Source organism: Chanodichthys erythropterus, chromosome 1 (genome assembly GCF_024489055.1).
Source record: "Chanodichthys erythropterus isolate Z2021 chromosome 1, ASM2448905v1, whole genome shotgun sequence".
Taxonomy (NCBI): domain Eukaryota; kingdom Metazoa; phylum Chordata; class Actinopteri; order Cypriniformes; family Xenocyprididae; genus Chanodichthys; species Chanodichthys erythropterus.
The window spans coordinates 21,063,746-21,091,224 of NC_090221.1; the positions used below are offsets into that span (position 1 = coordinate 21,063,746).

General features: G+C 38.0%; 1 protein-coding gene across 5 annotated transcripts in view; it reads left to right on the forward strand.

The window, feature by feature from the left end:
• Nucleotides 1–27,479, forward strand: part of LOC137023055 (transcription factor COE3) — a 119,012-nt gene that overhangs the window by 24,308 nt on the left and 67,225 nt on the right. For all 5 annotated transcript variants that reach the window (XM_067389648.1, XM_067389666.1, XM_067389657.1 and 2 more), the window contains exons 5-6: nt 396–469; nt 5,984–6,052. In XM_067389648.1, coding sequence (XP_067245749.1) covers nt 396–469; nt 5,984–6,052 — 143 coding nt within the window. The remainder of the gene's footprint in view (nt 1–395; nt 470–5,983; nt 6,053–27,479) is intronic.

The following is a 27,479-nucleotide window of genomic DNA, read 5'->3' on the forward strand; positions in this document are numbered from 1 at the left end:
CCAAACCTGGAAGCATTTCTTTGTTCTGCTATACAGAAAGGAAAATATTTGGAAGAATGTTTGTAACCAAGCAGATCTCGCCCCCTATTGACTACCATAATATTTTTTTCCTACTATGGTAGTCAGTGGGGGGCGAGATCTGCTTGGTTACAAACATTCTCCCAAATATTTTCCTTTGTGTACAACAGAACAAAGAAATGTATACAGGTTTGGAACAACTTTAGGGGGAGTAAATTATGACAGAATTTTCTTTTTTTCTTTAAAAAATAAATAAATGTCAAAAAGTAAAAGCGACAACCATCCCCAGTCTGCTCTACCTATTATAAAAATAATATCTTAGATAAACTTTTTATATTTAGCAATAAACATGCATTTCTCTCTCTTTCTTCCTTTAGCCAATCCTTTATGAAGGCCAAGACAAAAACCCAGAGATGTGTCGCGTTCTCCTCACCCATGAGATCATGTGCAGGTCAGTTCATATTTACCTCTCATTACCTAAGAGAAGATCCTGAGACCTCTATAACAAGCACAGCTCTCCTCACATTCAAAGCACTAACATATTGAATACAGCGCAATTTTTGATTTATCTTACAGTGTCTTATTAATTCCTTTTTTATTATTTAATGTGAAAAAAAAAAAGTATTACGCTTCATATTACTGATCGCGATTCACTATCGCTGCATGAGAGAGGCTTTAGAAGAATATTAACATATGGCTTGGGAGTTCAGCTCACGGGTGTACCGCAGGGTTGCATAGGTGGACCTACACGATTCTTCCCGCTCCACTGTGAAGTCCTACAGGGCTTTCCTCATTACATTGACCTTAATGCAGTGTAATTATGGGTTCACAGTAGGCTCGCATGGCTGGAGGCCTGGATAGAGGTGTGTTGTCCATGAATTTTTGCCTTATGGCCATTGGAGGGGGGTACGGACCAGTAGGGGAGCAGTGATGGGGGGTTGAGGAAGTTAAGGGGGCTCAGATGCTGGTGTCCTGGGTGACAGGGGCTGACTAGGTGGGGATCTCAAGAGTTAATAATGTAGAGAAGGGAAATTATGGGGCTTTGTTTGGGATCCAGGGGTGGAAGACACAAGTTAAAAAAAAAAATAAATAAAAAAAATGTATGGCTACTGAAAAAATGTATGGCTACTGAAAGAGGTTTGTGTTGTTTCTTGTAAATTTAAAAGTAAATCCAAGTATGAACAAACACATTATTCAGATCATTCAAATCACCCCACTCACTCTAAAATAATTAATGCTGTTCAAATATAGCTATTCAAGTCATCTGGTGAAAATTCCTGTGTCTTTTCATTGCAGAAAAACAAAATTTCACAGTGTCAGATTTTTCCAATATCTTGCAGCCCTACTACTGATGCAGTTTGCGTCCAATATTTTTTTATATATTTAATGCTAATTTTCTTTGCTTTGCTCTGACAGAGATTTGCCAAGAACAGAGACAGTCAATTATTATGGGGAGCCTGTCGAGTTATTAAAGTGTTGATAGGAATTTCAACACATTCCGAATCATTAAGATGGACTTTGCTAATTATGTTCATCACTGAAGTGATTCCATCTGGCTGCCACCAGCACTACATAAATCTCACAAATGCTTCACCCTATAAAGTGGACATCATCACTTCTAGAAAACTCACCTGTTTTATGCCACATAGCACTGGATGTTGGGTATTCTGTGCTATTTTCTCCCTCAAGGAACCGGTTTTTCTCGTAGATGATTTTGATACAGGTTCCATTTCCATAATGATGGCTCAGTTTGAGTTGGTCATTATGTGATTGAGTGTGATTATTAACTGCCTCCCCTGATGAATGGTGTGTTTCCATTCGTTAATGAGAGCGAGATGAGAGATATTTCCCCTGTCTCTCACTCCCAGGTGATAGAACTCTTTATCAGGGCCCTGACGGAGTCTGCCTCACCTGCAACACCCATCAACAGACTGAAAGCACAGCAGCTGTTCATGGCAAACTTGATGTTCTTGTCCCAGACGTGAGGATGAGTGTCCTATGGTCCCTTTCAGGTTTAATAAATAGCGTTTGTTTGGAGATCATTTCCTTTGTGTGGTAAATGAGCTTAGCAAACGACTTTGACTGATTCATTGGCATCTCTTGTAAGCGGAGTTACAATATTGCTACATGAACATACTCACAGACATCAAGAACTTTAAAGGATGTTGTTCTGAGATTTAGCTGGTTAGCATGGTCCCATTGGCTGCGTGGTGATCGTTTCAAATTAATTTGATTGTGTTGACAAAACAATATGTATTATTCTTTTTTAAAGGACTCCAAAGACATTTTCCCCCTGTCTACGGCCTTTAAGGGTTGGGTACTGGGTCCATCAGCCAATCAGCATGTCATTATGTAATTTTAGGCTCAGGTGATTGGCTAAAAAAGTTCAGTGGTAAATAAATAAATACAATTTATATATAATAGTGCTGTCAAATGATTCATTGGAATTAATTGCATCCAAATTAAAAGTTTGTTTTTACATAATATATAATGTATGTGTACTGTAAATACACACACATACATGTATTAATTTGAGAAATATTTCTATATATACATCTATATATATATTTATATTTATATATAATTTATATTATATATAAATTATTATATTATATTAAATTATATTTATATTTATTTATTATATTATTATTTATATTAAATTGTTTTATAAATTTAAATAAAATATGTGTTTTTATATAAATCTAATATTTTTTGTTAAATATATACATGCATGTGTATATGTATTTGCATGCATTATGTATTTATATATACATAATAAATATACACAGTACACACATATATAATGTAAACAAAATTTTATTTTGGATTAATTGTTTGACAGCACTAATATATTATATATATATTATATATAGCACTAATTATACATATTATTGCATATGTTGATTTTTCTGTTGATTTTAACGTGGTAGGTGGTAATACATTTTGAAGATAAATGAATTGATTAAATTAAAATGTTTAACTTACAAATGAGGTTTATATATATATATATATATATATATATATTATATATATATATATATATATATATATATATATATATATATATTTTATATATTTTTTTTTTTTTTTTTTTTTTGTGGATAGAAATAATATGCCCCTTAAAATCAAATCCAGGGTGCAAATTTTGCTTCTTAATTTAAAAGTTAAAAAGACCCTGGTGTTCTCCATAATGTATGTACAGAGGAATTTGTCATGAGATAGGACTTGATCTGCCTTCAACCATTCAAGGTCCTTCCTGGTCATCCCAATGACTTAAAACTGGCATTTCAGAGTCTCCAAATGAGGCATCGCAGCAGATAGTTGGCATGGCACATCTACAAAATCATGGCGCGCGGTGCACAGTGGGCACGGACTGGTCTCTGTCCGCCAGTCTGGATGAGGATGCTGTGTTGGAGAGGTCTGTCATCGGCTCTCACCCTCCAGTCAGGCAGCCTGGTGCATATGATTAGCCCTGGCCGCATCCTCTCTGTGCCTGACTGGGTAATTACAACACTTGCCCTTTGAAAACAAGCCCTCTATTGACATTCATTCTCTCTGTCCCTCTCTATCGTTTCATGTCTTATCTTACCCCTTCAGCATGTTCCACTCTATCTGATGTTAGTCTTAAGAATCCCCAGGGAAGCTTTGACGGCTGTTTTTTTTATAAGCCTCGCTCTGATATTGTGCCCTCACCCGATAAACCCACCTTTTTAGTTTTTGAGTGAATCTACTTCAGGATACTGGAGGTCCGTCTGGTGGACTAGTGAGGGCCACGGTGGAGATAGCAAGCTGAGTGAGTAGCTCTTAGAGCATCTGTTCCTCAATCTATGAATAATCAGTAAGAGCGAGCAGAGTCGGTGCCTCTCTACAGCCGCACAGCTTGTCCTGTGCTTATTTTTGGGGCTTAAGTTTGGAGCCGCATTTGTTTTCGTGGTTTTGGGCCTTCGTCATTAACCAAGCCAGGGCTAGCCTGCTCAGACCCTGGAGGGAATGCCATTAAGGCCACATTACGGACGCTCCGCCAAGGTTTGTTTTTGTGAACAGGGGCCCGGGCCTCCCTCTGGACCTGGCTGTGCTCCTGGGGTCCAGTTTGTTTATAACACTTCTTTCGCAGTTTGAGGAGGTTGTCACCACAGCCTCACCATTGGGTTTCCAATGCTAATTGGTCTCCTGGAAGTTTGCTAATGGTTCCAAGTAGCTGGGGGAATAAATTATGGTGGTGCGCTCTATGGCAACAGTTCCACACACAAAGAACAGGAAAACAACGAACGGTTTATGTTTTTTTCAGGTTCTTAAAGATCAAACAATGTGATAAATGATTCATAAAGTCAGATCATTTTGCATTCAGTGGCTCTAAGTGAGGATTATTTGTCAAATGGCAATCTAATGCATGACAGCATGAAGCAAGTAGGATGAATATATCAGGAGTCTTAGTGGTCGGAAAAATCCATACAATATGATTTGAAGTTATTGCTTAGCTAATCTTAATCGAGGGTAATGATTTTTTTGTTTCAGCATCTACTTCATCATTTCATCAAACTGTGCAGGGAAAATGGAGTAGGTACAGCAACTCTCCTGTACCTAAATATTATAATATATTATATTATATTATATTATATTATATTATATTATATTATATTATATTATATTATATTATATTATATTATATTATATTATATTATATTATATTATATTATATTATATTATATTATTAATATATTATTTTTTTAAGAATATTTATTTATTTTTGTATATGAAAAATGATACAAATATTTAATACATATATATATATATATATATATATATATATATATATATATATATATATATATATATATATATATATATATATATATGAATACAAAAATATTGTAATTTAAATTAAATATATATATTTTTTTTCTTAAAATATTTTTATGTGTAACACTATATTTATTTATATATTTAATACTAATACTAAAAAGGATTTTGGGATTATTTATTATATTATTAGGACTAAATTCTTAGAGGTATTGCTGTCTCTTGCTGCAAAAAACAAAACAAAACTAAATCCTGCGGGAAGCACTACTGCAACACAATTTCTCTTCTGACTGATGATCTCAAGCTGATGAGATTAAACTTAATTGGAACCATTTTCACAAAGCAGGCGGCACTAGTGGTCTCACCAGTTTGGTTGGCAAGGGGTGAATGGGCAAGGCGGGATGTATTTAGGGGAACCACATGCCACCAGATGAGGTGCCAGCCTGGGGCGAGGGCATGGGCAAGGGCAGAGGTGATGACAGTGTTGGAGAGGAGCATTTGGGAGAGAGCCGCTGCACCAGGACTTCTGGGTGCTGTCCAAACTGTCAGAGGCTGGCTGAGTGACCTTGGCGGGGGCCCAGCCCAGCTGGAGCACAGGGCGAGAGGAGAAAGAGGGCGACCTGTCAGGCAGCCACCAGCTTGAGAAAGACTTGCCGGTCACCACATAGCTCCATCCCTACCTCTCAAAGAACAGAACAGAGCAGAGCATTTCTTTTAAACATGAAAGGAAGTCTCTAAACTCTTTTCTTCTGTGGTCTTTCAGAGCACTTTATGTCCTTTTTCTTTGGTTCCAAATCAAGTCTTTGGTCTAAAATTTTGTATTTAAAAATCTATTTGAACATCAAGCTGGTTGACTAAAAAAAGTCCCTTTTGTGTCTGTCGCTCTCTAAAACAGGAGTAAATATAACCCCAATCATAAAAGCGATTACTATATATGCTTAATAAAAAAATGTGTCATACAGGTATAAATACAGGTTAAATCGAGATTATTATGAAACTATTTGCAAATTATAATGTCGAATCTTTGAATCTATCAACACCCTGGTGTTGATTCAGTATCAGTATCATTACTGAGGTCGCAGTGGCTAGTATCACACCAAAACATTTTGATATCGATCCAACCCTATTAGACAGGCATGTAACTTATGTCTTTTATCCATTTCAGCCGGTGTTGTGACAAGAAGAGCTGCGGGAACCGAAACGAGACGCCATCCGATCCTGTCATCATTGACAGGTAAGAACATCTTTTATCTTCCTTTTGCCCTCCAAAATGGAAAGACACCTGCACCTACTGGCATCCGGATATTTTATTAATGTCCATTTTGGGGGTAAATCCTCAATCAGACTAGTGAGTAAAAGATCATTTGTGAAATTAGTGTAGACATTCTCCTTTGACAAATGCAGCTCTCGCAGAGGTTTGTGTTTAGAAGGAGCGATAGCAGCCGCATTTAGGATTCTAAAACATTTAGAGATACTGAATATTTTGTATAATTCCCATCAATTCTATAATTCCCCACCAAGGTTAATACTACATGTTTTTACTTGTAGGTTTGCTAACTGCTTACGCTGTTCTGAACACGTTTCTCAAACTCTTTACCCTGTTGACTGGACTTCTACCCACTAAAAGCGTCTGTAGGGAGGTTCTGTAATGACAGGAATGGAGTAGACGATATTGTGTGAGAGAGTGTGCACTTCCAAACAGGACAGCAGTGAGAGTGTCCTCCTAGGGCACAGGGGTCATTACCAAATCCATGTTGGCTCATTAGACTGGCCTTGGAGCGTATCCAGCGGACAGAAGTGAAGGGAGCCGGAAATCAGTGACCCTCCCTCTTTCTCAACGCACACACACACTTATAAAAACGCATACGCACAGCCACACACGAAATCTTCTCACCTCTAGCTGCCATGGAGTGCATCTGATTGGTGTAAGGTCCAAACCTGCAGAGATGATGTCACCTTTTCATGCTCTCTGTGTCTTTTATGGAATGTACCATTATTTAGCCGCTCAGTAAATGACAAAACCCTGCAGCCATTATTGCATCCACGGCAGCAAACAAACTACCAATAATGCCAATTTACTAACAACCGACGGGACGAGAGAACCATCAAAGGCGCGACAAAATACGACAAAAGCGTGCGCAAGAGCGTTTGAATTTTTCATCTCTCTACAATGAGGCTGATATTGCCATCTGAAATGTTTCCTCTGGGAGTAGTCTGAATGAATGGCGCTACGTGGGGGCTGAATCACTGATATCTAGCCTGTGTGTGTGTGTGTGTGTGCCAGCCACATCCGAACTCCTCATTACGCTGACCAAAACCCATTCTAAAGTGTTTACGGGTGACAGCGGATGCGTGTGATTTAAGGCGGACCGGTCCATACGACTGCATTTTAGCGCCCTATTAAGATAGGCAGTATTTATAGGAGCGCCGCCCTGAGCTCCTTAAACCAACAGATAAATCAGTTCTGCGCGAGGGACGGCCGCCGGCCCACCATGCAAATCAGCTGTAGCGCCCGTCACTGTAAAAGGCTTAATGACGGCCATTCATCCTGCCCTCCACAGTCTCTACCTTTGTTTCAAGCACAGATCTGCTCTGTAAATCAAGACCTGCTGCGCACGGCTGTGCGGCCCCATGCATCTCAAATAAGAGCCCTCGCATGCACACTCGCACGCTTGCATTAGCACAGCTAGGCCTGGTGGCATTCGAAGGAATCATTTTTCACCCCTGCCTCTCTGTTAGTTTGTTCTCATCAATTTTGCCCAATTGATCGTGATGTTTATCGCTAATGGGGACAATAAACAACAACAAACAAAAGAGCTTCACTTGACTCTTTTTGATTTCGGCCCATTATCGGCTGTCACGGGAAATAAGGCAATTACGGCGACACAGTCACTTCCTGTCCTGTTCCAGCTTCGTAAATGCAAGTCTATTCTCAAGTCCACTTAGTTAGGGGTCAAGTATTGGTCAGAAAGGTCAGGGGTGGTATCTCATAACCCCTTTACTTACACAAAAACGGGAAGCACTTGCATTACATGCCATTTACAGATCAAGAAGTGCTCAGGTTAGAGTAAATTCATGATGGGCTGAATGAAATATCGCTGCGTGAGCTTTAAAACAGGTGTTAGTACAAGCTAATATTGCAATTAGATCTTCCAGAGAGTTCTCTTAGATGGACAATAAATTGTGCAACGTTGTCAGTGCCTAGATGGGTTTGGTCTAATTACCTCCTTTTTCCTCTCAGCCATCCAGCCTCAAACATGATCGCCATAATTCTCCTCTATGCTTTTTATTTTGAGTCATTAACGAAGAGAGAAATGAGATGAAAGATGAGGGTTAACATCCATTTCCATGTGACCTTCCTGACCTTTGCTCCATGTGTATGTTCACCAATGTCTCTTCTCTTATCTATTTACCAGGAAAGCATGTTTTCATGAAGGTCCTATATAGCACAGACTAGTAGATGTGTGAAAGTGAAGGCAAAGCCAGTTCTTAAGATGTATGTGTGTGTGTGTGTGTGTTTGTGTGTGTGTGTGTAAGTGTTTATCACCTGGCTTAAGCCTAGTCCCAGACTAAAATGGATGTTTGAGCTGTTTTAACTGAAAGCAACTTGCACTGACATATCTTAAAAATTGTCACAGCCATTGTTTTATCTCAAGATGCAGACCAATACATTTTTTTTCTAAGGCACATTTATAAAAGCTACTCAAATACCCTAATTGACCCTTCGGCGGAAGTTTGATTGACAAGCGATCTAACCAATCATAACGCAGAATCCGTCATTTTGTCCGACAAAGCAGTCAGGAGTTTGAAGATTAACCTCGGTGGACTTGAACTGAAAAAATGGTGTGTATTTACGTCTTTCTGCATTTGAAACAACATTCCTTCTCATGTTCATTCATGTTTATTTGATGCTATAAATTAACTAGTAGGAAGAGATGATTGGTTCCCGAGCCACTTGAGCGGAGGCGCTACAGAAATCTGTCACGACACATTAAAGAAAAAAATGTATTGTTCGAATTTCTTAACAAATTACACAACTTGAAAGCTGGGACTTTGTTTAATATCATAAGTAACCTGCTCTGTCTTGTCTGACGATGTGTTGTCAGTGTCCTCTTTGCTCCGCGATGTATTTTTCACTGCGTGTGGCGTTAGAGCTCCATGGGTTGTCAGACAAAGCAACAGTAACTAAGGGGGCGGGTCTTTGCGAAGGGTCACTTGGACTAAGGACTAAGCCAGGATTAATCTAAACCCTGTCTGTGAAACCAGACCTAAAACTTTTTACATATAGTGGAGCACAAAGGTCTGAGACCACATTAAAAATCTGGGAGGGGAAAAAAGTATTTTAAAGGAAAGGATGATTTCTTTTTCTAGGGATGCACCGATGTGAAAATTTTGGCCGATAGCGATAACCGATAATTCTTTATATTTGAAAGCCGATAACTGATATAGCGGCCAATAAATCTAAATCCAATAAATCTAATTGAGAGCCTGATTACAAAAACAAAAGTCTCACAATTAAAAGCCATGTCCCAAGCTCACAATAATGTTCTCGTTATAATTTTATGAATCCTATATGACGTTTAACTTAACTGTATTTTCCTTTTTGCAGTGATTCCAATTTCAAGCAATTCTAAACCATAATGGTGAACAGTACACATCTGAAGTGTCCCAGCTGAAGGAAAAAAAAATATTATTTATCGGCTTTAATATATTGGCCAAGTTTTCTTTTCCGGCTGATAACAATAACATTAAAAACGAACATATGTTGGCTGATACCGATATGGTGGACAATATATCGTGCATCCCTATCTTTTTCAATTCAACGTTTCACTTTTTTTTTATTTTGATAATATCATTTGTCAAAAAAAAAACATTAGAAAATGTTTTTAAAAATTATATATATTATTTATATTTATATGATATTATTATATAATTTACATTATATAATATGTAATGTAATGTATATATAATATGTACATTATATAAGATGTTTATCCCTATGCTTTATTATTTATATGTGTGCTTGTGTCAACAAGACTGATTGTGTCTACAAATATGCATGTGTGTCTAAACTTCAGCTTAACCCCTAGTTTGACTGTTTGTATGTGTTAGGACTGTGTGTGTGTTTTTTGTACATATATGTGCATGTTTGTGTCAGAGCTTAACCCTGTGGGGGTGGCTTCTGGTTTTTGGTTATCAGCCTCTCTGGACTCTTCCCAGCAATCGCGTTCTATTGATCGAGCTGCGCGCCCATCGGTGCCGGCCAGATTAAGAGTATAGATTTGCAATAAAAGAAGGACATTACTGGGCAGCCTGGGTAAAATTGAAAAAAATGATGAGCTCTTGGAAGTGGAGATGAGTCAGAGGCAGAAGAGAAGGGTGTTAAAGAGGTTGATTTTATGTATGTGTGTGTTAGAGACACATTACAAGCGGGCACTGTACATGTATGACATTATACACTCAGGACTAGGAAGTCTTTGCTTGTTTTAATGTGCTTTAATGTGGAATATTAAGAGCTGTTTTATTGATTAATCATTTTTAGAGTAATAATTTGTTGTAAGTCTTAACTGTCACAAAAGCAGCATTTTATTATCATATAAAAAGACTTCTTAAAGGTGAAGTGTGTAATTTCTGCAGCACTAGTTTTACTAAATGGAATTGTAAGAAAAAAAAACTTTCCTCCTGTCTGACATTGGTAAAATATGTTTGCAAAAAAAATATATATATTAAAGTGTTTTAGGTTGGATTCATACTAGGCCTGTATAGTATAGAGGTATGTTTTAGTGTGTGTGTGTTTTATGTGTGAAATATGAATGATCATGGTGTAGGGGCAGGTGGTCCGTTTGGCTGGGTCAATAATTCAGTATATCCTGTCCCTCACAAGGGGATCCGTCGTGCCCCCTATTCTGCTCTCATACACATTTCTGTGGAATAGAAAAGGAAAAACAGGAGAATGGAAAGAAAAAGGGAAAGAGAGTGTGAATTTTGAGTATTCTGCAGTGGCACGGCTGTAGCCCTGGTGGTGGCACTCTGATAAAAACAGTGACAGATGCAGGTGAAATGAGGCCAGTCGCCATGACGATGTGGAGCGTAAAGTTCCCATAGCGATTCTAGAATGGTCATCTCTCATTAACCCTGAGTCTATTGAGCCATTTTTACCCAAAGCACCCCCATCAACTGTAGAAGCGATTGCGAACACAATCATTCCTGTGCTTTTAGCCTGAAAGTTATGATATTTGTGCCTTTTTTGTATAGCAAAAGTCAAGAGATGACTGGAAATGATGGGAGAATTGGATAATGCCATTTTGCGGGTCAATTCAGACCCATCACAATTACACTGCAATTGCAATTACATTTTTTCCCAGCCCTACACCACAACTCAATGTGTCTTGGGCCACAGTTCCAATATGTATCATATTTTACAATGTCAGCACTAATTTTGCAGCCACAACCTAATGTGTACGTGTGTTTTTATCATAGCTGTAACGCGATGATGACCTTGAGTGGCCGACTGAGAGGATTGAAGGGAAGTACGACAGTCGCTGTTTGTGCTGTAGACCTCTCCTCTTTCATGCGGGCTATCTGTTTCAACTCTCGCTACACAAGCTACACAGCCAGGCCTGCAAATAGAAAGCCACACAACCACAAGCACCTTCCCTCTCGGTTCTGTTGTTACAGTCTCACCCTCTGCCAAACACTAGCCTCCAACAGAAGGTTAACTCACTGTAACTTATTTGGAGAACCAGCGTCCTCGTGGACTTGGATATTTACTGTCTTGTTGTTGCAGTATCATCCTTGTGTGCCACATATGAAGACTTTCCTTTTAGAAAAAGCTGCATAATTGTCAGTTTGTTCAATCTTGCAAGAATAAATACCTAAACATGCTCATATATATATATTTATGTAATGTGTATGTGTGTGTGTGTGTGTGTGTGTGTATAATCTAATTGAGTATCTGGGCATTTTTACGTATTTATTCTTGCATTTTTTCACATTATTTATTTATTTTAATATATTTTTAGATATTTTTCTTATTTATTTTATTTATTTATTTCATATTTCTCGTGGATCTCATTTATTTCTTTTCTAATTTTAAATATAAAAAAAAAAAAAAAAAATGTTGTTATTTGCATCCAGCTACAAATTTTTCACACCATGAGCTGCAGAAGTTAAAGTACAGAAGAGGATTAGGGCCAAGCAATAATAAAAAAAAAAACATCTCGAGATTAAAGTTGTTAAATTTCGAGAAAAAACTCGTTAAATTTCGAGAAAAAGGATCCAGATAAAATGTCATTAAATTCATTAAAGTCATTAAATTATGAGAAAAAAGTCGTTAAATTTTGAGAAAAAAGTCGAGATAATATGTTGAGAATAAAGTCATTAAATTACGAGAACAAATTAGTTAAATTACGAATTTGTTCTCATAATTTAACCACTTTTTTCTCATAATTTAATGACTTTATTCTCAACATATTATCTCGACTTTTTTCTCAAAATTTAACGACTTTTTTCTCATAATTTAATGACTTTATTCTCTACATTTTATCTCGACTTTTTTTCTCGAAATTTAACGACTTTTTTTCTCATAATTTAACGAATTTGTTCTCATAATTCAACGACTTTTTTCTCGTAATTTTATGACTTTATTTTCAACATATTATCTCGACTTTTTTCTCGAAATTTAATGAGTTTTTTTCTCAAAATGTAACAACTTTAATCTCGAGATTTTTTTTATTTATTTATTTTTTATTATTGCTTGGCCCTAATCCTCTTCCGTATTAAAGGGATAGTTCACCCAAAAAAGAAAATTCTGTTATCATTTACTTACCCTCACCCTATGGAAGTCAATGGTGCCCCAGACCTGTTCAGTTTTCCACATTTTTCAGAATATCGTTCTTTGTGTTCAATAGAACAAAGAAATTTATACAGGTTTGGAACAACCTGAGAGTGAGTAAATGATGACAGAATTGACATTTTTGGGCGAACTATCCCCTTAAGCTATTCAATAAATTAGGTTAAGACAAAGTAATTCTAAGGTTAAGGAGCAAACATACCTGTATTTGTTCCTCTTTGCTGCTGACATTTTTCATATATATAGGAAGCTTTGAGTAAAAGGCCTGCAGATGAAGCAGTCAGTGAGGCTAGCAGGAGTTATAGCAGAGCGAGGGGCATCTGTAGTGCCTGTTTACAGCTCTCTATGGGGAAGTGTAGAGTTTGCATCCAGAGCCCGAGGTGAGGTGTGTCTGGGAGCCTGTGGGGCCGACAACAGTAGGCCCAGGCTCAGTCACAGCCTGCAGTACGGCCCCGGGGCCTGCAGGGATGGATGTGCTCCTGAGGGCCCACTCTGATGGAGAAAGAGAGAAGCAGAAAGGCAGGAATAAAAGAGGAAAAAACTCAAACAAAACAGCAACTACGCATCTGTCAGTTCTTACACCATTATGCGTGTTTTCATGCCTAACAGTTCAACTCCTGTAGGGATGCTGTTAGATGCTCCGAGCAAGAATCTCCAAACAGCCAGGTGAGCATCGCCTCCTTCCAGTGAATGGCAGAGTGTGTTTAGGGTCATGGGAATCTGATTGCCCCCCTCCAGCAAATGTGGAAGTGTTGCAGCCAAATCCACCCCTCCAGTGCCTGTCACTAATGCTAGCATTATCCCTCGCTACCCCTCTGCGAGGGAAAAGCTATCGATCGTTTCTTCCTCATCCCTCTGTCGACATATCGCTGCCTCCTGCGGGTCTCAAAGAAGGAATGCTGGGTGCTGTGTAATCTGGGAAAGTAAACACAGTCAGGGGCTCTCTTAGCCACGCCCCTGTATTGACTAAGATCATGCTGACTTGTCTGGGATACCACTGAACTGGACCTGAACCCAGAGTCTAACCCTTAGTGCGAACGACAAATTACGCAGGTGATTTAATGAAATAGACATATGCGCTACCAGTTTCAGAGTGATGCGCAGCATTTACACGTATTTTATTAAACAGTGGTTAAGCGTCTGAGAATGGCTTGTCTTGTTTACTGTGAATCAAGCTGTTCTGAGACAGAGCTTCACTCTGAAATCAGCAACCCATCAATGCATAAGCTTGTTTAAAAATTAAGAAGTTAAGGCTTAAATGTTGGTATTGTAATTTTACAGTAAAAATACAATTATTTTTATTACTTGAATATTTCTTTTACAGTACAATAGTATTATTAAAATATGTCTTATTTTGTTTAATATTTTTATTTAATAATAATCTGTAAAAAAAAGAATTGTTGGTTTAACTTAAAAAAGAAAGTTACCTGGTTGCCTTAAAAGTTTGAGTTCATTGAAATTAAATATTTGAGTTCATACAATGAAGGCAATTGATTTAATCAACAAAAACTCAAAATATTATGTTATCTGAACCACATTAAGTGTCTAAGTTTATTTGACAAAAGAAAAAATGTTGTGATAACTAATTTTTTACAGTGTAAGGAATAATTGACGACAGGCTGAAAATATTACACACCCAATGTGGTAATGTGGCCACAGCACAAAGCGCTAGGATAAATTCCTCACACACCTCATCCCACGCCTCCGTTGCTAATTCCAAAACATAATTTTAGAGCTAGTAATGGAGACTTGAGCCATTGATAGAAGACTAATGCAGTTATTACACAGAGAGAGAGAGAGAGAGAGAGATTAAGCATGTTTGAATTACCTGAGTCTGTGCGTCTCTCAACAGTGTTCAGCAGCAGTGTCTCTACCAAAAGCGAAACTGTAAGTTTATCAAATTAATTTTGTGTAATAATTTGTTGTTTTTATCCTATTGTTTACTATATTTATTTGTTTGATCAGTATCGTTGTGGGGTTTTGGTTCTTTTGCTGTTGTTAGGCTGTAAGGACCTTTGAAATAACTGAAATCACTTGGCATAATGATATGGACATGTATTGCGGTCAAGACCTGCCTGGATATACATTAGCTGTGCGTTTCCCTGAAAATAATTGCACACCTTAGAATGTTCGTCTACCAATCAGATTCAAGCATTCAACAGCCCTGGAATATAATAATTATTTTATAGTTATATTGAATTACTCACATTCATATTGAATTAAAAAACAGTGGGTATGTGGTTCAAAAAATGGTGAATGATTTTCAGTCTTTTAATGATTTTTCAGCCCTAGTCTCTAGCAGCAAATAATTTATCAAATTTGTAAATTTCAATATCAAATACATCCAGCGTACTTCTATCTACTCTCTGATAACTTTCCCCTCTCTCACCTTAGTTACGCGAACGTCTGCCCAATTAAAAACAGCCCTAATGAGGCCCTGCTGTTTTGCATCAGAGGGTACTGTGCCATGGTTCATTAAGGTGGCTCTATCCATGGTGCTGAATTTGGCTAGCAGATGTGAAGGAGGTTCGCATGCTCCTCCTTAAGCTGGTAAAAGGGTAGAGCGGTACTGTTGCCCCATAGAGATCCAGACCAGCGTGGGGCTCCGTGCAGGTCATGGTCTGGTCAAACTGCAGATGTTATCGAGAGGTGCTCACACATAAGTGTGGTTTTGAATACAGAATGCATCTATGGTTAAACATATCAAAGTCTGACTTAAATCGAAATCATACGATACCTTTCTTTAATTTTTAGCGCTGTCTAATCATTTTTAATAACCATTTTAGTTGTACACCATGGCCTAACCAAGCTTAAAGTGAATATTTTTCTCATTTTTTTATAATTTCTAATCCCCCCCCCCCCCCATTATGTTTTGTATTTTTTATTATCATAGAATATCTGATTTGACATTTTGTTTTGCTTTTTTTCTCATTCAGTCTTCACTTTCATTCTTTTTTTTTTTTTTTTTTTTGCATTTTCTCATTGAATATCTGATTTATTTATATATTTTTGCATTTTTTTCTCTATGGATATCTAAATATTTTTTTTCTCATTTAATTTTTTGCGCTTTCCTCATTATATATCAGAATATTTTCCCCCTCATTTTCATTGAATATGCATTTTTACTCTGAAATGCCACATTATGGAAATAACTATGTAGAACTATGTGGAGTGGGATTTTAAACCATTGAGATTTTACTGTGACCTAACCAGCACAATGTGACAAAATAGAAACCAGTGGAGTGACAGAATGTATTATCACTTGTTGTTGGGACAAAAACTTGATGAGATACACAATTTATCGCTTTTTGTTTTGTCAGATTGTGAATGGTTAGGACACAATGTTATGCAATTGAACTAAATAAACCTACGTCAGATAAACGGGTAACAAAAGCAAAAGAAAGGTCATTCCACCTCTAAAGTTCCCAACTGGATCATGGGGTGATTTGTGAGCTGAACTCTTCAGGTCCAAATCTAGTCAACCTCCCCTCCTAAATCCCACACAGCTGAACAGCGGGACAACACAGCGGTATAGAATGTCCTTGATGAGGTTTTGAATGAGTGCGATTTATCCACTACCACTCCATCTATGCTTTCTTTTCCTTTCCTTCTGGTGCCCTTTGGGTCTCTCACTGTCTCAGGGTGCAATCTGGCCTTGACATGCCCAGACCAGCCTATAAGCGCAGAAAGAAACCGAGACCAAGGGAGAGGGATGTGGAGGACAGAAGTGATGGTGTGGATGAGGGTAGAGGGCAAACGAGAGAAAGAGGCAGGGGCTGGATGGAGGCAGGTGGAGAAATGGAAACAGAGTGAGAATGGAAGAGGGGGAGGGATGGAGGCCAGAGAGATTGGAGAGAGAAAGAGGAGCAGATTAAGAGGGTATTGATTTCTATATAAAGATCCATAAATCTGATGTGGGCGACCGTGGCAGCCACAGGAGACTGCTTTAAGGACTGACCGTTACATAATCACCAACATACAGACAAACACACATAGATCCTCCCATTGAGATGTTATATTGTTTCAATGAACTGCTAGGTACACTTATATTGTAATGCAAAACAGTAATCTTATATCAATTAAGATCAGCCAACTGCAATGAAATTACAACAAACACAAAAAACACTAACCATTCAAAAGTTTGTGAGATTTTATAATATTTTTGAAGAAGTCTCTTATGCTCACCAAGGCTGCATTGGTGTGTATATTGTGAAATTTTTATTACAATTTAACTTTTAATTTAAAAAAATACATATTAAAACAAAAAACAGTTATTTATTCCTGCTATGGGAAAGCTGGATTTTCAGTATCATTACTCCAGTCTTCAGGGTCACATGATCCTTCAGAAATCATTCTAATATGCTGATTTGCTGCTCAAGAGACATTTCTCATTATTATCAATGATGAAACAGTTGAGTTGCTTAATATTTTTTTGTGAAAAACATGATCAATTTTTTTTTTTTTTTTTTTAGGATTTATTGATGAATAGAACATTCAAAAGAGCAGCAATTATTACCAGAAATATTTTGTAACATTATAAATGTCCTTACTGCCACTTTTGATTAATTCAATGCATCCTTGCTGAATAAAAGTATTAATATCTTTAAAAAAATATATATATATGACCCCAAACTTTTGAGGTGTAGTGTATTAAATATTTTATAGACAGTAGTTTATATTTAATGTTTTGTTTATTTATTTGTGATTTAGTAAGTGACATAGCCATTTTGTAAGCATTTGTAAGGGCGTTGCTATGTGGTTGCTGTTGCTAAGGTGTTCTGAAAGCTTTTTAGGGTGTTGGTATGTAGTTACTAATGTGTTTTGGGTGGTTTTTTACTTAAAATGCACCTCAAGTCTCTAGATATGGCTCATGTCCTTCTTTCAACGTTAGGCTGTACTTTTGTGTGTGTGTGTGTGTAAACCGTAAAACTGAATGCTTAGAAGAGTAATAGCACATTTCTCCTAAACAACAAGAAGAAGAACAACAACAAACAATACATTATTTGAAGTGTTTAAATGGTACCTTTAATAATTGGTTAGAAGTGTGTTAAATCACTAACTCTAAGTAAGAGAAATTGTAGTAGTGCTGCTTGCCTTAAGTGCCTTAGTAAACACCACTAATTAGTGTTCACCACTACATAGAGAGCTTTCCCCAGTGCAGACATCGCCCGTAATGAAGCCTGGCTCATGTGTGAGTTGTGGCGGTGTAGTTTATTGTGTTGGTATTTGTCTTTGTTGGCCTTTGTTGTGTTATGTGCAACTGACATATATCTCCAGAGCCAGAGGATCATGTATATTTGATGCTTTGCTGTTGTTAGTTAGACCCCATAGTTTTAACCCTGCACACACATACAGTATATGAATGTGTACATAGTTACAAATACACCTACTTACGTTAATAGTGCCATATGCATACATTCTCACATTGGCATGCCAATTCTCATTCACACTCACACACAACACTGTGCAGTGTGCACACACTCGTTTGCCCACCTGAAGCTATATACACCTCTTATTAGAATTTTATCGGCCCCATAAAAAAACACACCCTCTCTCCCTTTCCAAAAGAATACTGCGTCTATACATGCAATTACACACACACTTTTTCTGTCTGTCTTTCTTACACACACACACACACACACACACACACTCCGTTTCTATATTTCTCGGTCTCTCCAACAAACACAAGCATGCACACACACACTCACACAAAACACAACACAAATCAATACCAATTTATAATTCAGGATTGCTGGAGTTTGGGTTTTAGGGCAGGCCAGCATCCAGCCTTCATAAATATTACAGTGTTATTGACTGGATCCGAATGAATTGGAGATTTTTTTTTCTTTCTCTCTCCCTCTCTCCTTGCCCCCTTTCTTGTTTCAGGGGGCCGAGCAATAAAGCTTGCTTTTATTTATTCCCTTTGAGTTGGAGATGAGAAGCCTAACTGGACAACAAATTTGATCCCAGGAATGAAATAAAGTGGCTAATGGTGGGTAGAAGGGGATGCCCCCCCACCCCCAAATCTGCAGAGAGTAATGTAGCATGTGCAGGGATCGGGATAAGTGGGCCGATTTGTCTGAGCCGTGTCCCCTCTGGTTCCCAGAACCGGGTGCACTTTCACACATGGATTTATGCCCTAAGTAAAAACACATTGTCTTGTAATACATTGATCACTCGGACCGGAGCCAGGGGTGCGGTCTCGAGTCTCGTCCACCAGAACGGACCAGTTAGTGGCCAGTCAGATTGGTTTTTGATAACTTCAGTTAACTGTAATTTTTACTTTACAAATCAACCCATTAAAATGACATTAAATTTAAAAGGTAAAATTGAAACTGACTTAAACTTGTTGGAGAAAATTGAGTTGAAAAAATTAAAATGTTTGGAAATTTCTAGAAATTGTGGAAATTATTGTGACAAGGTCCTAAAAAGTTATACAGCACCATAATGATGATTTATTTTTTTTTTTTCAGCTTTGAAGTTTTATTTTGACAAGCCATTTTCAAAGGTGATGTGAAATAGTATTTAAAAGCATATGAAGACTTCAGATGCAAAAGCCTCTGAAATGTTCTCCTAAAATTTGCATTTTTATCAAGATTCTATGTTTAGGGTCAGTAATTTCACTCTAATGGCAATGAAAAGGACCTATTAATTGCCATTAGAATGAAATTACTGACCCTAAACATACAAGCTTGATAAAAATGCTCATTTTAGAAGAAAATTTCACATGGCACTTAGAAGCTTTTGCATCTGAAGTCTTCATATATGGCCTACAGTTACTGTAATGAGAAAAATTGGTGGAAGTTTTGAACTTGGGGGCTTTATTACTTATTTTTTATTATTTTAATTGCGGTTGCCTTTATCTGAAAGCAATACGGCACTTGAGGTTGTATTTCACATATTACAGATTCTTACAATTAGTGAATCTTGGCTGTAAAACTGAAATGTTGTTGCTCTAGATATTGCTCATGTCCCTCCAGTGAAAGATTTTTGGCATGTTTTTTTCATGTAGTCTGCTAGGCACGAAAATGGCTTATTAAATACACTTAGCTTATTGCTTTATTGTTATAATTGTTACAATTGTAGGTACTACTACTATAAATAATATTATACAACAGTTCCTTCTAGTTCTCGAATCTGATTGGCTGAGAGCCGTGTGATATTCCCCCAGTATCAGCACTGGAGCCGTTTCACCATTTGTATTACTATTCTTGCTGCGACTGTGATCAAGCAAATCCACCATATTTTCTACAAATACTGTTGTTGTTATGTCACAGAATGTAGTTTTAGGAGTTTTTTTAGGTGAGAATGTAGTTCTTTAGACCTCAAATATGTGACTAAAATATATAAACATAGAGCCTATTTTACAATTTGTTTAGACACTTTCTGAGATTTGAGATTTGAAATCTTTTTAAAGGACAAAGATATCGCTTTTCTCAGTGGACATTCAAACTGATTTTTTATAATGGATTCAATATTATGGACATCCACCTGAAGAATTAATGCTATATCAGATGCAGATAATACACTCGTTTAGTCGATCTCTCTCTCATAATACCATAATACTCTACATAATACAATGAGCTTCAATGAAGCAACTCAGCGTTCCTTCTTTGCTAGTTCTAAAGTGACGTTTTGGAATTAATAACGGAGTTTGGGCTCAACTGTCAACTTGAGATGTGAATCTGTGGTGGAAGTAGTTCTGCACAAAAGAGGGTTTTTAAAGACACTCTGTTGTTGTTTCGTATTTATTTACTCGCTTGTGCCGACGAACTGTTGTATAACCTCAATATCACACTCGTAGCCGTGCGATGTGGCCGTATATCAGCACGATGGGATTACCTACAGCAATTGTGCACAGAGCCGTGCTGATATACAGCCATATCGCACGGCTACTCGTGTGATATTGCTCACATAATGAATAATGACTCTCTGAAGTGAAATTTGTTGCAAGAATAAACTAGAGTGAAGTGTCTCCAGCAGTCATTTTCAACAGTTGGGAGGTACAAAGCTGTCATGCCCGTAGAGGTGAATACATTGAGTGTGCGAGTGTGTTTGGGGAAGATGATGTCTCTAACCCTCTTCTGCTTGTGTTCCCTGGCATGTTGTATCCAGACACAGTGTGAAGCACTCAACTTGTCCAACATACACGGAAAGAGCTGGTTGGTAAAGTCCAGTGAAAACGTGCACACAAACACACACGGTTCAGTTTTCCCTGACCTACCCCTCCGCCCACCCCCACCTTGCATCTCCTGGGGAGTCTCAGCCGATGAAAGAAAATCAATCATGTCATAAAACAGGGGAGAAAAAAAGAAAAGAAAAACCTGTTTTTACCTCTGCAAGTAAAACCACCAGCAGCTATAAACTTTCCTGATAAAACCCCAGTATCACACTACACACAAATAAAGCACACACAAATTTAACTGAATGTGATGTGATGACTTGATGTTTGTTACCCATTTTGCTTCTATAATTAAAATAATCATAAAAAACTTACATTTTTTTCATCTATCTATATGTCTATCTAGTGTGTGAGTAAATGATGAATTTTCATTTTTGGGTGAACTATTTGCTTAAGGCTTGTTCACTTCCTCACACTACTTACATATTTACATATTCTTACTTGTACATATTCAGATGCTTCCACAAACACTCACATTCACACTAGACTAGAGGCCAGGTTGCAGGGCTAGTGGCTCCAGAGAGAAGGGGGATTTAGGTTTGCTCGTTCTATTCCAGCAGTCAATACCGAGCTCATCAACCAGCCCGTTTTAATCCCTTAATCAACCACAGCGACTGACGCTTAATTGGGCCTAGAGTTCAGTAAAGATCCTTTCCTCCACCTCTGATCCAGTCAACGCTTACATAAGGGCCACCGCTCAACCCTCACGCATCTTAACCGTGCTGCAGAATCTACCAGTAAGACATAGTCAGCTGAGAATAACAGTTTCTCGATCAGGGCTTTACTGTCTGTGTGATTGACTGGACTTTCAGACATTGCTGCAATACTAACAAGCTTACTAAGAGATCTCCACACGATTTAAGCTAGACCTTAGAGACATTTAAGCCAGGATTGGTAAATGTACCCGCTGTTTTGTATCCCTCATTTAAGGGCAGGTTTTCTCAAAGTTCCTTAATGATAACGGATACATGTAGAAGCCCTAGTAAAACCATCTGTTTTTCTCACAATAAAGTTTGAGCTGTAGGAGGTACCATCTATGGAGTCTCCAGCACATATCCCTACTCTACTCTTGCAAACCAGCCAAGAAAAAATGAATTTATTGATTTCTTTCTGACCACACGCATGATTTTTCCTATTTTTCTCCTTCACCTGAGCCGAGTGATCTATATGTCCCCTGACGTGGGTAATGGCCAGGCTGACTATACATACTGGCTCTGAAAATACCACTAGACAGGTTCACCAGTGCAGGTGTTATGGTGCCTCACTGTAGCTGCAGTCTGCCTTGATTTGGGTTTACAAACAAGCCAAGGAGGTCTAACATATTTGGAGAGAGTTATCCTTTAAAATTCCCATTAATTTCAATGGTTGTTGCATAGTCACTCCTGAAATTCCAGAAACTCTATTCCAGAAATTCTATTCCATTTCGCTAAAATATCCATCCATCCCCAAGTTTTATTAATTTTTTTTTTTTTATGCTTTTTCCTTAAACCATGGAACGAGCAGCTAAAATCCATCCATGCTAGCAATAGATACCAATGCATTGTGGGAAATGTTTCATGCTTTAGAGAGTGGCTTGATTTTGTCAGATGTTTCTGCTTATTTTCATTCTTCACCCTATTGTGCCTGATCATTCAAATGTGATAACTTTGATAAGTTAGCGTTGGAGGGCCAGTAATACTTTTTAGCTTTGCCATGTGGGCCAACTGTGACCGACCATAAGCCATTGTGGGAAAACAAATTCAGTGCTTTATCAAGCAAATTCAGGGGTTGGTTCTCATCAGGCACAGTCTGTAGGCAGTTAACGGCAGCTTTATGACGGGAGCAGAGAGATCAGTCTCTGTAGACGAGTCCGAGTAATGAAAGGCAGGCCGTTTGTCTCTCTCTTATTCGTCTTTACGCTAAAGGCTCTGGCTGCATGGAGCTGTTCAGCAGACCCTGGTGGATGCTAAAGGATTGTTTGTTGCCTGCTAATCATGACCGCCGTGTCTGCTGAAGGAGCATTTGGCAGTGGCAAACGAGGAAGAGAGAGAGAGAGAGTGGGCACCGCTGCTGCCCAGGCGTCTTTAGCGGCAGTAAAACCCTCTTAGTGGGTAGTGCCATCTGGCCGAGCCCCTTGTGGGGGGCGTAATGTGCCCGAATCGTGGGGTCGAGATGCTTTACTACCCAAGCCTGCCGGCTGCAGATGGCACGGGCAGAGGCACTAGAAAACGCCAAGGTCGGGCACGCGCTGTGGCGTGGGATTCATGGCGCTAAATGGCATGGAAAGCATTTGATGGTGCGCTGGACAGACAGCGAGGCATCTGAGGGCCCACAATGCATCTCTCAGCATCCATCAGCACAGAAACTCAACGCCCCTGTGTGCAGAACCAGACCTAAATGAACATCAGGGCCACTGCTGCTTTATTAGACAAAAATTAAGAATAGTCGTGTTGTTTAAATGCTGCTGGCACCTACGTTTCAGGTCACAGAAAATCTTAAAGATTGCATCTGTGTCTTAGTTTGGCTTACACTTTGCCATAAAAGTGTGATATACTGGCACACGTTATGGGCTCTGTGCATAAGTGTGTGTATTTAGGTATTTGTGCATGTGTGAGTGGGTTCTGGGCCCACTCCAGAAATCCCACGTCAACCGTGCGGTTCTTAGGGACTCTTTATGTTGTAGTGGGTGGCAGCTGGCAAAATGAATAGCCATTTTAAGAGCAATGAGACAAGAACGGGCGCAAAACACAAAGGAATTTAATAAGTATGCAGTCACCATCAAAGAGAAATGAAATATAGAGAAGAAAAGGTATTTGGGGAAACAGTGTTTTTTATTTATGTGACGTTTTCCCTTCACCCTCCATCCAGACCTCCACAAACGGGCCGGGGGACCCAGAACTCACACTGCCCCCGGCCAGAGATGAGACTGAAAATTAATTTTGGCCGTGGATGGGGTTTCATTAAATTCTTTTTTTGGCTCATTTCCCTGAGTGGTCCCTGAGCTGAACACCCTGGCATCAGTGGCGTCTGTGCCAACCCAGCCCCCAATGCCCAGCAATGCACCCAGAAGAGAGTAACTAGGCCCAGAGCCGGGGAAAAAATAAAACTGTACACAAAAAAAGAGACATGATGGAATAGTTGCGGCTTAGATGTCCTGATATACACAAGTCAGAAAATGTCCAATTGAACTGTTACTCTGATACTAAATTATTTTTATTGTGTTTACTATATAGTCACCATGATTTGCCTTATTTGAAGTTCAGAATAGCGTGTTATGCGACTTTCGAGCACACTTGAGGGAACTATTTTGGACTTTTATATATATTTATATATATTATATATTTTTATATATATTATGAAATATAGTTAAATTGTTGTTTTAATTGATTGTTATATTTTATAATTATTTTATTTTTTATTTTATTAAAATTTTATTTTATTTTTGCTGCTCAATGGGATACTTATTTTTTTAATTAACAAAATAGTATTAAAATGCATCTGATTTAATAACTCTAAATTGTTTTTATTTATTTTTAATGATTTTTTAAAATATTTTTTTATATTTCAAATTTTTAAACAGTATTGTTGTTTCATTTTAGTTTCAAATTAGTTTCACAATATTTTTTTATTGTTTTCCCTATCAGTTAATGTTCTATTATTGTACTTCGTATTCAAATAAATAGCAATGAGTCCTTTTTTTGTGAGTTTTAAATCAATAGGTTACATTTAAGTAAACAGATATTTACTTTTCTTTAATAATGGCCAATTAGGTTATTTTAGTCAATCGATACTTCCGTGGCCTCGTGTGCATCTGTTTGATGTGCGAAGCCTTTTTCATGTGCTTTAGACTGTCATTTTCCGAAAAGCTATCAGAAACCATCTAGCCATGCTTTTGTTATTTTTTGAAATATATTTTAGAGCAAATTCCTACCTTTTTCTCTCAGTCGGACTCAGGAAAATTGAGTTTTCAAGGTGAACATCCCATTACTGGAGAAGGTTGACAAATTAATTTGGTGTGCGCCTTGTTGCAGTGTGGGTAGTGATAGAGACCAGCCTGTCAATTTGAGAAATGAGGGCCTGCTCAGGCAGCCAGATGGGAGTGAAATTGAACAGCACATTAGCTAATTACTTATGCAAATCACCCGGTCTTGCACCTTAACTTAAGCACGGTGGATGATACTCAGGGCGGCTGGAGAGTTTTAGATAATACTAATCCTACTCCCATCACCCACACGAGCACATCTTTACCTGCTGAGAAAGCTCTATGAGGAATTGCTCACAAATAGCTGAATGCACAAACATACGCACACACGCAGTGTTCCCACTCTCGTGAGCGCACACACATACAGTACACGCAAAAACAAAGAAACACTTGTGAACCCGAGAGAAAACAAAGAGCTTCTGGCGTAAGGGGGAGAGAGTTTATTAAAACTGTTGAACTGGTCATATCTGCCCGCTTGCCAACAGTTACTGTTTGCGCAAGTGCTGTCTGTTGCTTTTTTTTATGTGTAAAGGCCCTTTCGACGCCTCACGTCAGTGTTGTTCAACGGATTGACCTCAATGGAGTGAAGCATCTGCTGCAGCTTTACCTCGTATTCAACTCATATCTCTCTTTGTTTTTTATGCTTTTACTTGAGTATTTTTTTCTTGCATTGAATGTTATTTTGAGTAACTTGAGTCACATGAGACAATCTAATGCACTATATAAATAATAAAGGTGACCAAACTTGTCATGAAAGGACCTCAAAAGAATAAGTTTCAGTACAAGCTCAGCTGACAGCATCTGTGGCATAATGTTGATTGCCACAAAATTAATTTCCACAAATATGGGTTAAAGGGATAATTCACCTAAAAACACTCAACACTCAGGTTGTTGCAAACCTTTATAACTTTCTTTTTTATGCTGTACAAAAAGGAAGATATTTGCAAGAATGTTTGTAACCAAGCAGATCTCGCCTCCCCATTGACTACCATAGTATTTTTCCCCTACTATGGTTGTCAATGGGGGCGAGATCTGTTTGGTTACAAACATTCTTGCAAATATCTTCCTTTTTGTACAGCATAAAAAAGAAAGTTATCTTCCTTTGTGTTCAGCAGAACAAAGAAATTCATACATGTTTGGAACTACTTGAGGGGGAGTAAATGATGACAGACTTTTCATTTTTGGGTGAACTGTCCCTTTAAATCTGGAGGCACTTACAATAGAAATAAATGGAGGCATTATGTTAATGTTAAAATATTTAGTGTTTCAATAGTATAGCCACAAAATGTAAACAATGTGTTAATATGCTTTTAAAAAATAATTTATTTCAGTTTTATGTTCAGTTTAACGTAATGTAACGGTATAAACCCTAAAACCTGAAAATTATAAACATGATGATTTAAACAGCTTTATAATTCAGTACACAAGTTTTAACAGTGCTTTTTCAAAATTATTGACTTTAACTTGTACTGAACCCAACATTCTTTTAAAAGTCACAGAAAGCTGTTTGTCAAAAGTCAGGTGTTTTCTTAACACCTCTGATGACAACATTCAGGCGGGACAGGTTGCGGATGGGGGCGGAATTTTAGCTTTTCAAGGTGTCAATCACGAATCGCCCACCCCCTCCTCCTTCCCAAAACCAGCAGTGAGTTTTCAGGGGTCTGCATGCATTGCATCGCTCCTCGTGTCGGCGAGGGGCTTATGGAGGGCTTAACCGCTTCGCCGTGGCCTCTCCCCTAATCACAGTTCGCTAAGCCCACCTGTCAAAACACGCCGCCACACCAGCTACAGATCTGCCTCAGTCCCCCTTAATTAGCTAATCTAGCTCGGTCTGCGCACTGGGAAAACGGACTTGGAGGGAGAGAAAGAGACTGGCAGCAGTCAGAGACGTCCAGCCCAGTTCAGCCAGAACTCTCTCTAATGCCGAGCTTGAGTATGTGTGTGTGTGTTTGAATGGACGTTGACTTATGTTGTACAGTGGAAACTGTCGATCTATTGATTTGTGTGCGGCTGACGGGCCCAAGGCACAAGCTTAAGTATTATTAGCGATTTTGCAGTTTGGCAGCTGGTCATTAATTAATGCTCGATTTCTCTGACAAACAGACACTTTCTCAGGCCGTTGTTACTGTAGACTTTCTTCATCAGACCGCTGAAATTCAAGTATTGTCAAGTTCACAGTTATTCACATTTCAGTGATGTCTCTGTACGTTTTGTTTTTCCAAAAGAAGTGGAAGCGATAGCCTTTGTGACTCTTGGCTCTAGAGCTGGAAGTTTTGCGTCAGGGGTTCATCCGCCCACAATCTTTGTTACTCATAAGCCATATCCTGTTTGACTGAAAAAAGAGAGTTGCTTTCAAAATTAATTTCTGTTTGATAGTGTTAACTGTTTTAATGCTTTCCATGTTGCCATTGTAGGTTAGTATAAATTAGGTGCGTGTATTCCTCATCTTTGCATAAGGATGCATGTCCAGAAGCGTAGTTTGTGTCTAAATATTATATTATATTATATTATATTATATTATATTATATTATATTATATTATATTATATTATATTATATTATATTATATTATATTATATTATATTATATTATATTATATTAATTATATTATATTATATTATATTATATTATATTATATTATATTATATTATATTATATTATATTATA